The sequence below is a fragment of the Geotrypetes seraphini genome, chromosome 11, assembly GCF_902459505.1.
Source record: "Geotrypetes seraphini chromosome 11, aGeoSer1.1, whole genome shotgun sequence".
NCBI lineage: Eukaryota > Metazoa > Chordata > Amphibia > Gymnophiona > Dermophiidae > Geotrypetes > Geotrypetes seraphini.
In genome coordinates this window covers 65,149,523-65,165,982 of record NC_047094.1, presented here as the reverse complement: position 1 = coordinate 65,165,982, position 16,460 = coordinate 65,149,523, and the positions used below count along the sequence as shown (strand labels likewise).

The 16,460-nt window shown below is 42.5% G+C and overlaps 1 protein-coding gene across 1 annotated transcript in view; it reads right to left on the bottom strand.

Moving 5' to 3' along the window:
* The window catches only part of PGAP6 (post-glycosylphosphatidylinositol attachment to proteins 6), a 111,662-nt gene extending 96,818 nt beyond the window's left edge, over positions 1-14,844 (bottom strand). The window contains exons 1-2 of the mRNA XM_033915134.1: positions 14,579-14,844; positions 2,760-2,937 (exon numbers count right to left, since the gene is read on the bottom strand). Of these exons, the coding sequence (XP_033771025.1) occupies positions 2,760-2,937; positions 14,579-14,693 (293 nt within the window). The 5' untranslated portion in view covers positions 14,694-14,844. The remainder of the gene's footprint in view (positions 1-2,759; positions 2,938-14,578) is intronic.
* Between the last annotated feature and the right edge of the window lie 1,616 nt (positions 14,845-16,460).

The following is a 16,460-nucleotide window of genomic DNA, read 5'->3' as shown; positions in this document are numbered from 1 at the left end:
TTCACTGCCCTCTGTGCTCTTTCTATCCAGTGTGCACCCTCTTTCTCTCTTCCATATGGCATCTTCCCTCTTTCTATGCTCCTTCCATAAACTATCTATCCCGTGCCCCTTCTCTCCTTTGTACATGATTGATTTCAACTCTGTCACCTCTCTGTTTTTCTCTCTCTGTCACCACCCCCTCCCCTATGCTCTGACATCTCTCTCTTCTCCTTTCTTTCCTTCCCACCTCACGGTCTGGCATCATCCCTTCCCTGATTCCCGGCATCTCTCTCTTTTCCTTTTCTTCCATCTCTCCCTCCCCCTCCATGCTCTGACATCTCCTCCTTCCTTTCCCCCTTCCTTTTCCCTTGATCTGGCATACCTTCCTCCTTCCCTCCATGCCCTGGCGTCTCTTCTTCACTCCAAGCCCTGGCATCTCCTTTCATTCCCTCTAGTTGGGTACAGCCACACTCTCCCCAATTCTCTCCCCCTCTGCTCCCTTTCCTCCTTCTGTCACCCAAGGCCTGATGTCCTGAACTTCATCGAGCAGCAGCAGCATTCACAATTCACTGCTGTTGTCCGCTTCAGGCCTTCCTCTCCGTCGGGTTCTGTCTTCATGAAAACAGGAAGTAGGCAGGACCCGGCAGAGAGGAAGGCCTGAAGCCGGCAACAGCAGCGAATTGTAAAAGCTGCTGCTGCCCGAAGAAGGTAATGGCGCCAGGCCTTAGAGCACCGAGGGAGACCGCTTCTCCCCCTCCCAGCCGAACCCCCGCTGACCCTCCTATCTCTCCCCTCTCCCAAGTGAACCTTTCCAACCCTCCCAGCTTGAGCAGCAAACCTCCTTCCAGTACCGTCGGCTGCTTCGCGACTTTCTCTGCCAGTGAAGCGTCACTGATGACGTCATCAGTTACGCAGCAGAGGGAGGAGAAAGCCGCGAAGCAGCCTACGCTACTGGAAGGAGGTTTGCTGCTCTCGCTGGGAGGGTGGGAGCGCGATAGGGACCGGGCTGGCTGTGCACCCCCCCTAAGGCTGCACCCGGGGCGGATCCCCCCCCGCCCCCCTTGGTACGCCACTGTCATCAGCTGAGTATTTATATTTTATATTTACATTAGAGGCTCTGGTAGAAACCCATTTACAAAGTATAAACACATAGAAATATGGAATATGATGGCAGAAAAGGGCCACGGCCCAACAAGTCTGCCCACTCTAATGACCCACCCCCCTAAGTTCTTCCTTGAAGTGATCCCATATGCTTATCCCATTTTTTCTTAAAATCTAGCACGCTGCTAGCCTCAATTACCTGCAGTGGAAGATCATTCCAATGATCAACCACCCTTTTGGTGAAGAAATACTTCCTGGTGTCACTATAAAATGTATTCTTCCCAATTAATATTTCCAAATTAATAAAGTTTCTTTGCTTATTTGTAAATGGGTTTCTACCGGAGCCTCTAATTCAGTAGCATAATTAAATGAAATAACTATTTCAGAAGTTTATAAGGATTGGCGGGGACGGAGGGGATTCCTCACGGGGACGGGTGGTGACGGAGGGATTCCTCGCGGGGATGGATGGGGACGGGTGGGATTTTGGCGGGGACGGGTGGGATTTCTATCCCCGCGCAACTCTACTTTGGCTGCAGCCAAGCCACGCCCCCCTTGCCTTTACTTTTTGATTTACCCTCATACATTAAACATAAAATGCCAGATGATTAATGAGTCTATTTCACAGAAGCATATAAAGGGCTAGGAGAGCCCTAGCAGTGGCAAATTTAAAGGTCATGCAATTCAAGATAATAAGTAGCTATTACATTGCCCTCTTGAAAGGTTAAAGATTGGATTATAATCATCCCATGTTTATACAGAGCATAGTGAAGGATTTCACTTGCTTCTGCAGGACTTAATAAAAACATGGGACACAACTTCTCTGCTGGATAAGATGCTCAGTATGAGGACTCCACAGACTAGTGTGATGCTGCTGGGAAAAATAATCTCAGAAAATGTATTACCTTGGTGGTGATGTCAGCAAGAAATAAATGATACATCTGGTGGGTCTGAATCAATGCTTTTGAGCACAATCATCATACATGGCTATCTGCAATTATAAAGGGGCTCTTGGAGATGGAAAGAATGACTGCAATAGGAAACAAGTCAGACATTTTTAGAAACACAGAGCAGATTTGTGGACAGTCTCTTAAGGGAGATAAGGTAGGCTTTCTTCAAGATCTTTACAGAATGAGACTAGCGAGATACTTGGTCAATAAGTATGGTCATCAGTAAGCCAGCTGCATCTTAAAGAGTGAATATGCAAGTATACATGCTGGAGTGACTAGAAGAGGAATTAGCTGTTGAAGGTTTAATGAGAAGGAAGAGAAGATGAAGTAGAAGGGTGTTATCTTCTAGTACATCATGCTGAAAAGAATTGAGGCACAGCACACTAAGTTGTTATCTGACTGTTTTTAGATTTCCAGAATTTTAGTTGACAAACAAAATTTGACCAGAAGAGACATGCATGGAATAAAATGTGTTCATTTTTAGGTTAATATTGGATTTCCCCCCCACCCCTGAATTTTGGACTTTTTCAGTTTCACACATTTTAATAAAATGTTTTAAAATGTGTACTAGAACTTTTTCATGTCCACGGTTCACAGGATAATTGTGCATGAAATTTGGCATGCACTAACAGACAGACATCCTTAATAAGAAAAGAGCTACCAAAAGTATGTAAACCTTCATTTCTAGTAAGTCAACAATGAAAAGGTACCCCCTGTACCTATAACACTTACACTGTAATTTCTACATCTTTGCATTCAGGTCCTTTTCCCCGTGCTGCTTGCAGAAGCCATCGCAAGAGAACAACATCTTTTGGCACACGGAAGTGGAAAAGTCGGGTGCTCCCATACCAGTTGTAGAAGGACAGTTTCTGGGCATTCTGGGAATAATACTCAGTAGCATAGATCATGTCTGCATAAAAAAAGAATGAACACAGCTTTAGTATGCCACAAATAACAAATATTCAAAATCATGACATTATATGAAGTGCCATGTGGAAGAGCTTTCAAATCCCACAGTAACAGATGTAGAAACCAGGAATTCTTGATCAAGGGTGCAGAAAGAGATCAAATGGGATGAAGTGAAGGGTCTTGAAATCTGAAGCTGAAACTTTCAAGAGTGATGGCAGTAATTAGGACAGTTATTGGTAGTATAATTTAATACTACTGTAATTTTTGTGACATACCGTATATACTCAAATATAAGCTGAAATAACTTTCCCTTCCCTCCAAAAAAAGGAAGGCAAAAAGGTTGACTCAAATATAAACCAGAGGGGGGGGGTTATTATTAATTTTCCCTGCCAGTCTCTGCACCCAGACCCCTTCCTCCCTCCCTGCCAGGCTCTGCACCCTGTCCCCCCACCCTTCCTGCTCTGTCAGGTTCTGCTCCAAGCCCCCTCCCTCTCTGTCTGGCTCTGCACCCTGACCCCCTCCCTTCCTACTCTGCACCCTGTTCCCCCCTTCATCCCTCCCTGCCCTGTACCCTCTCCCTCCCAATGCTTTGAAGACCTCCACCGGGCCTGCCGTAATACCTGGTGGGCCAGAGGGGGGCCTCCTCACCTGGCTGACTATGACTTTTTACCTCCCTCCTGCCTCTTCTGTATACTTTTTAAATCCCAGGTGGTGCAGTGGTGAACCGGACCAGGAGCGGTCTTCCCACACTCCTGCCCTGAAGGACAGCCGCTTGAAAATAGCTGCCACAAGTCAGCCGGGACAGGAGAAGGGAGGGTTCCCTCCTGTCCTGGCCTACCGCTGGACTACCAGGTTTTCCGAGAATTCACGGGAGCCATTGAGAAAGCTGCTCAGCGCCGAACAGCAGTGCCAAAGCACACTCCTACTCAGTACCGCTCAGCAGCTGAAGCTAGAACTTGTGAAAGCGAGCAACCGACTGGGTTAGCAGCGGGGCAGGAGCGCGGAAAGCTCGCTCCACCTCTGGACCACCAGGGATTCTAGCGGCATAGGAGGTACAATGGACAGGGCAGGAAGTGGGGAACAGGGTAGAGAGCCTGGGTGGAGGGAGGGAAGGGGTCTAGGTGCAGTGCCTGGCAGGGAGGGCTGGAAGAGAGGGGGCTGGGTGCAGAGACTGACAGGGGATGGAGGGAAGGGGCTGGATGCAGATCCTGGCAGGACAGGGCAACTGAATATTAAGCCACCCGACATATTCAAGTCAACCATTTTTCCTCCTTTTTGGGGGCAAAATGGTGGTATCGAGTTATATTCGGATCAATTTATATTCGAGTATTTACAGTAGTTATTCTATACTGTGTGAGGGTTTGTTTGTGTTCTGCATATATTTATTTATTTATTTTGATTTCTATCCTGTCCTCCCAGTAGCTCAGAACAGGCTACAAGCGAACATTCATAGTAGAATACATTTGGGCAATGCAAAGACTATACAGCAACTTAAGTATAGGTTAAGAATAGAGAAGTGGGTGCAGGAGGAAGGGGGAATTTTAGGGGGGCGATAGGGATTGATTGCAGTTGGAATTTTAGTTGAAGAGGAGGATCTTTACAGCTTTCCGGAAGGTCATCAATGAGTTCTGTAATCTTATTTGCGGGGGGAGTTGGTTCCAGAGTTGGGGGATGAAGTGGCTGTAGGAGTGTTTGCGGGCAGTTTCTGACAGGAGAGACCTTCCTGGGGGGATGCATAGGTGTTTCTCTGTTTCAGAGCGAACGAAGCGGGTGGGGATGTATAGGGTTAGCTTGAAAAAGACAGGCATTAACCCACCATCCGCCTCCCTGGAGTAGAGGCATAGTATGTCTTAAATGCTTGAGAGATCTGATGATCAGTATGGAGATGATGCCCATCAGCACCCCAAAGGGTCAACACTTTCTTGGAGCCCTTCCTCTTATTCACCATACAAGCCAGAAGGCGGCCATTCTTATTACCATATTTATATAATTGATATTGATAATATAATGTAGTCTTCTTAGCTCTCTGGTGTAATAATTCATTCAATTCAGTCTGTGTAGCCAACAAATTCTGCCGAAGATCCCCCTTAATATAGGACATATAGGACATATAGGAGCTCTCCTATATGTCCTTTGCAACTGAATCAATTTTTGCTCCAGGCACAAAATAGTTCTCTCTCTCAATTTACATTTAGCACTGCTGTAAGCTACGATGTCACCACATAGTACAGCCTTCACCTTATCCCAGAAGAGAATGAGTTGGGATTCGTGGGTTTTATTATGAGTTTGGAAATCGACCCATTTTTGATGTAAAAATTGAGGAAAATCTGGGTCCCTTTACAACTTCTAGATAAACCTCCAAGTTGGTCTGGTCCATGCCAGGGAGTCCCAAAACACAATCCAGACTGGAGCATGACCTGATATAATTGTGGGACCTATATGAGCCTCATCCATCTTATTGAACAAGACGTGATCAAGCAAAATATAGACCAATCAAGATTGTGTCATATGGGCTCTGGAGAGATGTGTGTAGTCCCTTACTGTAGGATATATTATTGCACATGTCACTGTGGATATATCTCCTTTTATTTTATGAAATTTATGTGCTTCTGTTTAATAAATCCTTTTTTCACAATATAGTGTCACAATTGCATGGGTTGGTTGGGTCCCTTCTGTTGCTTATTGGGGTGATTTTAATTGTGTTGTGGATCTTGATCTTGTAATCCTTGTAATTTTTATTTGAATATAATCAAGGGTTTCCCACTGCTTTGTGAGGCCTTAGAGATTGTTGATGTTATGGAGAACATTACATCTTCCGTTAGGGTCAACTATAATCTTATGTTTGATCACCTGAAACTTTTTATGAAACAAAATCACTATACCAGCCTTCTTCCCCTTTACTGAAGCTTTAATAAGGTCACCCACTCACCAGGAATATAGTTTTGGATACTCTACTATACTTAAATGTGTCTCCTGAAGGAGGGCAATATCCACCTGCTGTTTATGCATGGCATGTAATAATTTCCTAGGTTTTATAGGAGAGGAAATGCCCTCAACATTCCAGGTCACAATCTGAAGCATAGGACCAACTATAAAAGGAAAACGCAGTGCAAAGCAACATATACAGAAGGAGCTGTTCAGCTAGCAGCCTCCTCCAGTTCTGGTCTAAATAACTGAATAGTAGCCATGAAGCATATGAAGACAACATCCGCAACATAAAAATTATAACATGTAGACTAGCCTATAGAAAACTCCACCATGCACCCATATCATCCCCCAACTTCCCTCCCCACTGATCCCCCCTTGTAACCCACCCAGCCCCCTACTCTGTACCATCCATCCATACATACTATCCACTATCCATACCAATCCCCAGATCATCTCAGTCATCCAAAGACCTTATACCTACAGCACCCATACTCTCCCACTAAATCCCAAATCCAGCATAGTAAAGGTTTCATGTAATGGTCCCCTTTAGGGAGTACCTCCAAAAAGGAACTATAAGAAAGCAGAAAAGAAAAACAAAGCAGCTGCTAGAGGTATCAAATAAACACAGCAAGGTATCTTGTCATCAGTTCAACATAAAAGAATGTCCAGAGCCCAAACAAGGGAAAAAAAAATTGCACTGTACAAATAAAAGTTTATTAATATCATGCCCAACTGGCAAAAGCAGCACTAAACAAAATAGCCAGGAGGTCCCCAAAATTGCTATAAAGTTCTGAGAGAGTGAACTGAATCTGTCTGTTAGGAACCCCTAGACTGGAAGGACAGCATTGATGATAACAAAAGGGAAAAGTTCTCCACCAGTATCTAACACCAATATCCAGGAAGGTGTTTGCTAGTAGTTTTCAGAAATTCCACAGGCAGAGGTTTACACAAAGTCAGCACCACCAAAAGGCCAGCCGTTCATGATATACTGTCCAAAAATGCTTTCATATCTGCCACCTGATCATAATATTTGGTTTGACTGCAATAGTTAACTTTCAGCTTAGCTGAATACAACAACAAAAATTTCACACGTTTTGGCATAGAAGGCGTCATTGAACCACCTGTGAATAATCCTGAAAACAGAACACTTTACAATTATTGTATGCCAAGCAATTGCTAGATCGCGTCCCTCTTAAGATCAACTGTTTGTGGGCAAAGTTCATTATATTAAAAAATGACCACTTTGGGATAAACAGCAGGTAGTGTTAAAGTGTGGAGGAGCAGCATTCCTGCTCCATTCCTTGGCACCGCCAAAAAATAAATTAATTAATGAAAAATTTAAAAAAAAAAAAAAAATATATATATATATATATATATATGGTAACGGGACGGGATTAAAGCGTGCCAGACAATCGCGCTCAGACAAATGTGCCAGATTAAAAATTAAATTTAAAGTGCTCCGAGAGGGTAGGGGGGGCCTCCCCAACTTTACTTAGAAGTGTTGGTGCTGCTTTTGGGGGGGGTAGAGAGGAAACTAATTTTTCCCTGTTTTAGGGAAAAATTACAGTTTCCTCTGTAATGGGGGTTCCCCCTGAACCCCCCAACAGCAGCACCAACACTTCTAAGTAAACTGGGGGGTTCCCCACACACACCCTCGGAGCGCTTTAAATGTAACTTTTAATCCAGCGCGCTGACGTCCTGCGCGCATTTGTCTGAGCTCCTTTGTCCTGGCGCACTTTCATCTATGTACCTATATACATACACACACAAAGGCTTAAAATGTTAATTTGCAATGCCTTGGATTGCATAAAATCATGTTTCTGCTTTGAGTAGGGAGACGCAGGGAAGAAAATTAAGATTGCGGGAATGGGGATGAAAAATGCACTTCACTACAGGGATGGTGAGGGGACAGGAATGAATCTTTGTCTCCTCATCACTCTCTAGAACTCATTCTGAGGGGATGAAATGGTCCAGTGACTGCAGAAGTACTGTAAACATTTGAATATTGATTCTCTTAAGACTCAGCCAGGCTGAACTCAATGTGCTCATGCATGCCACATGCAGCCAGCCAAGATTCACTGTTAGAACTGTAATACAATGTCGCAACTATAAGCAAGCCCTGGATGTTTCCTTAAAACAAGCGTGTAGTGTATAACAACATGACATTTCTGGAACACTTAAATGCAAAAATGATTTTCTTTCTTGGCACAAACCCTAGTGTCTCAGTAAGACTCTACTAAGGTGCCCTGAGGTGTGTCATCTACATACTGCGCCTGCAGCAATCCGTAAGCAGTGCCAGATGGCAGAGTAATAACAAAGCCTGTCAGCACGCCAGACAGAGGAGGAAGGGCAAGGATATCTTTACCAGGATAAAGACTACGGTAATTGCAAGTTTAGGTTCTCTCCCTTAGAACTCACACAATGTCCAGCTACAGGCAGAGCTTACGTTCAGGAAAGATCTTTTCCATTGGAAAAAAGGTGACAGGTTAGTTACAAACAAGGGCAGAACCCTGAGACAGCAGGGGTCCACAATAAGTAGGAACCAGAATTATGGCCAGCCCTTTGCTCAGATCAGCACATAAGGAAAAAAAAACTCCCTAGTTTTAAATTCTCTGCTCCCTGAAATGCTTTAGGGTCAAAGAATCATGGATTTGATATACTGCCAGGAGTAGCCTAGTGGTTAGTGCAGCAGCCTGAGAACCTGGGGAACTGGGTTCAACTTCCACTGCAACTCCTTGTAACTCCGGGCACATCACTTAACCCTTCATTGTCCCAGATACAAAATATGTACCTGTATATATAATATGTAAACGGCTTTGATTGTAACCACAGAAAGGCAGCATATCAAGTCCTATCCCCTTCCCCCCATTCTTTCTTTCTGTGGATACAATCGTACTACGTGCAGGCATTTTTTTCTGTCTCTTCTGTGCTCACAATCTAAGTTATGTACCTGGGGCAATTGATGGTTGAATGACTTGCCCAGGATCACAAGGAGTTGCAGTGGGAATCAAACTCAGTTTCCCAGCCCACTGCACTAACCATTAGGCCACTCCTCCACTCAACTTTTTAAAAAGCTGAACCTGTCAAATTATTCATTTTATTTAAATTTTGTTTCTAAGCTACGTCCCCTAATTCCATAAACTTGTGTGTGGAATTTACAGAATAGTCACACACACTATAATGGGAGTATTAATTCATTATACCTAATTCTTTAAGGAATTCTTAAACTTTCTACAAAAAAAGAATTATTAATCTCAAAACAGTATTTTAATTTAAAAGTTATTTTAATACCAACAATCAATGTACCGTACAAACTCATAAGCAAAGGATACCTGAAAATCTTCAACAATACTCCTTACTCAAAATAGTAAAACATCTATCAGTTCATCACAATAAAGGAGTACTTATCTTCTGGAGTTCTTATCTTCTAGAGTCGTCGTATCATCCTGGGCTCAGCTGCATATTCCAAAGTGCTCAGTGTTCCCAAACAAGGAAGTTTGTCATACTTGACATTTTGAATTGCACTGATTTTTTGGAATTATGAACAAGGATTGTTGGATTGATGAACTTGGACTATGGTTGTTTTAAAATGGAAGTTTATAATAATAACAGTTTATATACCGCAGTACCGTGAAGTTCTATGTAGTTTACAAAAGATTAAAAGACGTTACAAATTGATTGAACTTAAGAGGTGAAAGAAAGTGGTTAGTAGGTCAAGAGAACCATATTGAGGAGAAAGATGTACGGGTCAGCTGTCTAGATATTTCAGGAACAGATATGTTTTTAGGCGCTTCCTGAATTCCTCATAAGTAGTGGGCGAAAGTAATTGTTCTAGATCTTTACCCCATAATGCTGCCTGATGCGAGAGAAGGTGTTCATGGTGTTTTTTCAGTTTACATCCTCTAACTGTGGGGGAAACGAAGTTCGAGTGTGAGCTTCTCTTGTGTCTGTTGGCTGAGAAGGACTTTTTTCACTTGTGTTTTTGTTTGGGAATAGAGAATGACACGGTGACAAAATTCATCACCGTTCCCGTCCCTGCGGAAAACCATCTTCATGTCATTCTTTAAAGAGAGAGGAAAGAATCAGGGTATAATTGGGCACAACCATTGACCCACAAGCTTTGCTTTGAAGAATGCTGATGTAGAAGGACCGAGGTTGAAATAGACACTAGAAAATGACATGGGATTATTTCCCGCGGTTATCCGCGGGGACGGGGACGGTGATGAATTTTGTCACCATGTCATTCTCTATTTGGGAACACTGAGCACTTTGGAATATGCAGCTGAGCCCAGGATGATACAACAACTCTAGAAGATAAGAACTCCTGAAGATAAGTACTCCTTTATTGCGATGAACTGATAGATGTTTTACTATTTTGAGTAAGGAGTATTGTTGAAGATTTTCTGGTATCCTGTGCTTATGAGTTTGTATGGTACACTGATTGTTGGTTTTAAAATAATATTTAAATTAAAGTACTGTTTTGAGATTAATAATTCTTTTTTTGTAGAAAATTTACAGAATAGTACCAGTTATGTAAGAACATAAGCAATGCCTCCGCTAGGTCAGACCTGAGGTCCATCGTACCCAGCAGTCCGCTCACGCGGCGGCCCAACAGGTCCAGGACCTATGCAGTAATCCGCTATCTATACCCCTCTGTGTGTGTAACAACTGTTAAATTAGCTAACTGGAATCAACAGTAATTGGCACTAACTTGCAGTTATGCGCATAATTGTCCTTAGTCAGTTTTCTACAAATCTGAATGTGCAAAATCCATCGCATTCAAGTTGGGGGGAGGGAGACCTGAGAAGGGCATGCCTGTTATTCTGTAACCTTAGCAAGTGCTACCAGTTAGGTGCCTAAATGATAGTGATTAGGCATGAGCATTTATACCGCTCATTTTTTAGCTAGCACAAGCGCTCATGAATAAAGTAATTGTAGATTTTTAAACTAGTATTCTTTTTTTTTTTTAATTTATTATTTTATAAACTTCATTAGTGTATTACATTTGTTATAAAACAATCATTACAATACAATTTTCATAAAATACACCATTTCATACAATTAATATAAACAGCATTACTTTAGAGATGATGCGGTATACAAACCTAAGGTTTAGATTAGATTAGACTTTACCCACCTACCCTCCTCTCAAATAATGATAGTTCCAATTAACGTATTACATAATAAATGAAAAATTACATAGAACAAAGAATCCACACGAGACAGCACATTGTTACAGAGAACCAGAGGTCCAATGGGCGCAACTTTCTGGCTGCTTTACATCTCTTTAGGGTATTCTCAACCTGGTGTCCTAAGGTCTATGGAAATTATGAATAGTAAAAAATCGCAATCAAATGCATCCTATATTTTCTTGAATTTTAGTTAAAGTCTTTTTTTTATTATTATAGCAATCATCACCAAAAACAGGAATATTAGCAACAATTAACACAGCTGTTGCAATGCATATTCATACCAACTACCAGATTACATAATTTTTTAAAATTTCAGATTGATGCAATGAAAATAACCAGTTTAGTAAAAATGACTGTACATTACAAAACATTTTCCCCCACCTCACAAATCTCTATAGTCCAAGAGATAGCAGGGCCAAACTGAATAAATGATCTCATTGAGTCAAAGTCCTTTATAAATGTACTTTTGTTTAGAATCAAACTTCTAATATTTGGGGTCAACCGCTGAATATAAGTAGACCAGATCAAAAGAAATCATTTTCTTCCCACAATATTAATATTTGAAATGTATTCCTTCATTGCCAACATGATGGGGGCTCAGGCTTCATCTATATATGGAGCACACATCTTTTTCTCTACAAAAATAGTTGTCATAAGCAATTTGTGTGTGTGTGTGGGGGGGGGGGTTCTCATCTCAGTATCATTCAAGTGATCACTTATTAAATCTAAAGAAACTTCTAGCAACTGACCTAAATAATTATCACCTGACAAGCTCAAAATGCACAGGCTAGGTTGCCCTCGATACTCTTACATTTAAGACACAATGAGGCAAAAGGTTGTGCTTAACACACTCTAGTTTGCGGTCAACAGGTCCTATGAATAAATCTGCAGCAACATTTTCTCAGGTCTCCACCTTGAGCCACAGAAGGGGGAGTTTTAATAGAGCATAAGATATTAAATGATCTCAGAGTGCAACTGAGCTCTTTTTCCCAGGCTTGTTGTATAAAAGAACACAGGCAAATTTTCAAGATTGTCAAATGAATCAGTTTCTTGATTTTGCAGGATTTATTTTTTGTTCCTTTGTGTGCTAGAAGAAGCTCTTCTACCTTGTGAAATTTGTGTAGTTGTGTTTATTTAACTGTCTTGTCCAGAAATGCTTTCAGTGTTTCCTCTAAGGTCTAAGGTCTGTCTTAATTTTCCTAAGTAGATGCTGATAGCTTTTGTTTCGTTTTTAGGGGTAAAGCCTTGATAAAGCTCAAGCAGCGAAACATGTCGGCGTGATGTTTCCCCTAGTCAGAGACCACAAGTTGAAAGCTAGGTACATACTTAAAAACTAATATAAAATAGAGTATAACAAAAGCAAATATTTAAACGTATAAGATTGAAATTAAATCAAGGGAACCGATGAGGAGCTGGCACATAAAGCTTAGAGCAATGAAATCGAATTGAGCTCTGAGTGGTGGCGCTGAGGGTCCCAAAAAATAGTTAAAAAAAGTGAAGGGATGCAAGACAGCTGATAGAAAATTGTACTATCAGGTGGAGGAATTGTTCAGTGTTTCCTCAGCATTCCTAAAGCTCACACCATACCCCTATGTAAATAATTCAGTTATTCACTGAGGTAAAATGTATGGTAAATAAACCAGAAATACCACCTCTTTTATGAAACTGCGATAGTAACACGGAGAGCCGCGCTGAATGGCCTGCGCTGCTCCCGACACTCATAGGAACTCAGTAAGTAGTGGGACGGTTTGGTTTCATCTGTAAAAGTGGCAATATCACCATAGATAATTTATATTAATATTAAATAGCCTCCTGTCACTTGATTCTATTTAAACTCAGTCTTTGGGGACCACCTGTACAGTCAAAATTTCAGGATACCCATAATGAATATGCATGAAAGATTTCAATAAAAAGAGGGTAGTCCATGCAAAACTCTCATACATATTCATTATGGGTATTCTGAAAACCCAACTGTACAGGTGGCCCCCGAGATCTGGGTTGAAAATCACTGAATTCGCCTATCGTTAATTGTGCTAGTCCACAGTTCCTAACTCATTTCTAAAGGCTATTCTAAAACTTATCTTTCTTAATTATGAAAGCAGCCTTTCATTGGAAAATACATCAAAAGCTTTAGTGAAATCCAGATAAGCTGTATCAGACACATTTCCCATAAGTTAAATCTCTAAAACAAACAATAAGGTTGGTCTAGCAGGAACTATTGTTCCCAAACCCATGCAGATTCTTGAAAATCATTCTTATCTTCTTTGAACAGAACACCTTATAGTATTTTTCCTAGCATTTGTGATACACACCTGCCAATAAGGCCTCAGTCAAGTCCCTGCCTTAGATAACACTTCTAGAGACCCACAATGCTATCATGCAAGTACACAGGAAGACAATATTTAGTCTTACTGTAAAGCACTACAGGATTTCTGCAAAGTACAGTCCAGAATATGGCTCATCTGTCCTCCATGAGCCAGAGGCAGAACCGAACTTTAACACTTCTTTTGAAGCAACCCCTACCCTAGTGTGCTAAAGCCCTCCATTTCTTCCCTCCCTTTTAAGATATTTTTTTTTTCATTGTATGCAAGCTCTTACCTTTTCCCATTTTTCCTTTTTGTTCTAGTAAGTCTATTTGTTCTGTCGTCCCCTCCACTTTTTACTTTTAGGTTTTTGTTTAATCTTAACAATATTTTGACAATTGTAAACCATTTAGGTATGTTTTTGATAAACGGTATACATCAAAGATTAAATAAACTTGGAAACATCAAGTTGGGATGGCTCAAGCAAGTCCCACAAAAGAGAACAGCCACAGAGGGATACAAAGCACAGAATAAACTATCAGAACAAAGCAAGTGCTCAAAAAGTGCAAGCACAGCTACACATATCCCCACCAACACCCCTCCCCCCATCATCCTTATCTTCTCACTACAACTCTTTTCTTGTCATTTCTGCATATTGTTCTCAGTGACATCACGCTCAATGAGCTCATAACTAATCAAAGAAAAGAGATAGTCTCCTCTCAACACAGAGATACAATACTCAGATTGATACTTTAAAATTATCACAAGTTGTTTGCTTCATTGGGTTCTTTTACTGATCCGGGTACCAAGCACCACTTACCTCCCTCAAATATGCTTTCCAAAACAGCAGGTACAAGAGATTTAAAAGGGAATTTTCTATAAATACCTATGAGGATCAGTGGCTAGGAGAAAAACGGAATGTAGATATATATATACAGAAAAAGAGAAGTATAGAAACACTAAACAAGTATGTCTAGGACTAGAACAGGAAAGTTATCGGCCACAAATAGATGCATTTTTCCATATAACTACGCCAATACCCCTGGTGAACGTGTATTATACCTAACATCAAACCTGGACCTCTCTGAAGTCCAGAACCAGGCTTCTGCACCTCTGATCGGGACGCGTGCATCTCACATAGGGACAGAGAGCTCTTCATGAAAGGTGCTGCCGACCTCAGCTGCGAAGTATTTAAAGAAGCAATTCAAGATGTACTCACCCTCCGAGCTACCGCGGGACGTTCCCCCTCGGTCGCCGAATCCAGCCGCCGGCAGCAGCAGTATAAGCGGAAGCAGTGCCAGCCCTCTGGCACTGCTTTTGCCTGCCTGAGCCATAATGGAGCTCCCGGGGTTGAGGCCCGGCTCCCCGCCCTGCCCTGCCCTGCACTGCACTTGAACCCAGAGGTTGCACAAGAGACGCTCTCAGGCTTAGCTCAAGCCCCGCCCACTTCCTCAGGTGTTCCAAAGTCGACTACCCAGAGCCTGTAGGACTACGTGCGGAACTTCCGGTGTCGAGGCTTTGGCAGCCTGGGCCTCGCAAGACAGCAGTACACCTGATAATCATAGTGACACATTTCCGGATTCTATGACGTCATGGAAGGGCGCTCTCTTTGCTGTAGTGGCTCCTCTCGTTATAAACTTAAGCACCGAAGAAAAAGAACAGAATCCCGCCGTGGCTTTTAGAATATGAAGGGAAAACAGGCCGCATTAAGTCAGAAAAAGCCACGGGGCTCATCCATATCAGTAACTCTGTACTATAATCCATTTTAAAGGTGTACACAGGGACTTAAACCCCCGTCTCCGCATCAAGCTGCGCTAGAGGGTTTTTTGCGCGGGCAGGCACTTAACTCACCTCCCGCGCTAAAAACCTCTAACTGAGCTTGATAAAAGGTGTGTGTGTGGGTGGGGGAAGGGTGGTAATCTGGTCTCTGTCTTCATCCCATCCCTCCCCATCAAATTACTACCGTCCCCTGTTGAACTGGAAAACTTAGGGTTAACTTTGTCTCAAAATTCTAAGGTCCAGATGTTCTAAACCAGTGGTTTCCAACCCCGTCCTGGAGGACCACCAGGCCAATCGGATTTTCAGGATAGCCCTAATAAATATGCATGAGAGAGATTTGCATATAATGAAAGTCACAGGCATGCAAACCTGCTCCATGCATATTCATTAGGGCTATCCTGAAAACCCGATTGGCCTGGTGGGCCTCCAGGACAGGGTTGGGAACCACTGTTCTAAACTTACTGTTATAATCCTGTCACCTGTTAGAATTTTATGTCTTTGTAGTGTCAGTAAATTTTTCAATTTCAAAAACCTGAAGCTGCTGCTGAAAAACCTTTTCATGCAAATGAGCTCTGTAGAGGTTCACAGAAATTTCATCTGATCATTCGTTGGAGAAAGCGACTGACGTGCAGACTAGTCCACCAGGGCCGCCATCAGAAATTTCTGGGCCCCTTACTGAGCAATCCTATTGTGCCCCCCCACGCACCCCTTCCCCCCCACTTTTGTCCGGGGGGGTGCTATCAGGAAATCGGCAGGGGACAAAAAAAAGTATGACAGCAGTGTTTATTGTTTATTGTTGTGCACAGCAGAAGCATAATACAGGAATTTGTGCTATGGTGGCCTAGGGGACCCTGGGGGAGCCCGGGCCCCCTGTCAGCTCCGGGCCCCTGAATGCAGGACTGGTAGTGCTGCCCTGATGGCGGCCCTGTAGTCCACGGAAAGAGGCATAAATGTGCACATGCGCCAGGAAATGCTACAACGTAGGCATGCATGAGTGTCGATCATAGGTGTGCCTTATTGTAGCACATCACGGGTGCATATAAGTGTGCATCACATGCGTCAATAGCTGTAAGGCACTTGTGTCGCAAAAGAGATTTTAAAAACCCAGCACTTTAATGGTGTTTTCCCTTTTTGCTGGTATTGCATTAGTTGCAAAAGCGATTTGAAATGGCATTTTCACTTAGTGTTACCATTTTCCTGTACTTGGGTGACTGGCTCTTAGTGGCTCCATCTCCACAGGCTGTGACAGTCTCTCGAAATTACCATTCAACTCTTGCAACCCCTCGGCCTGTTAATAAACTATGAAAAATCGACGCGCCAGT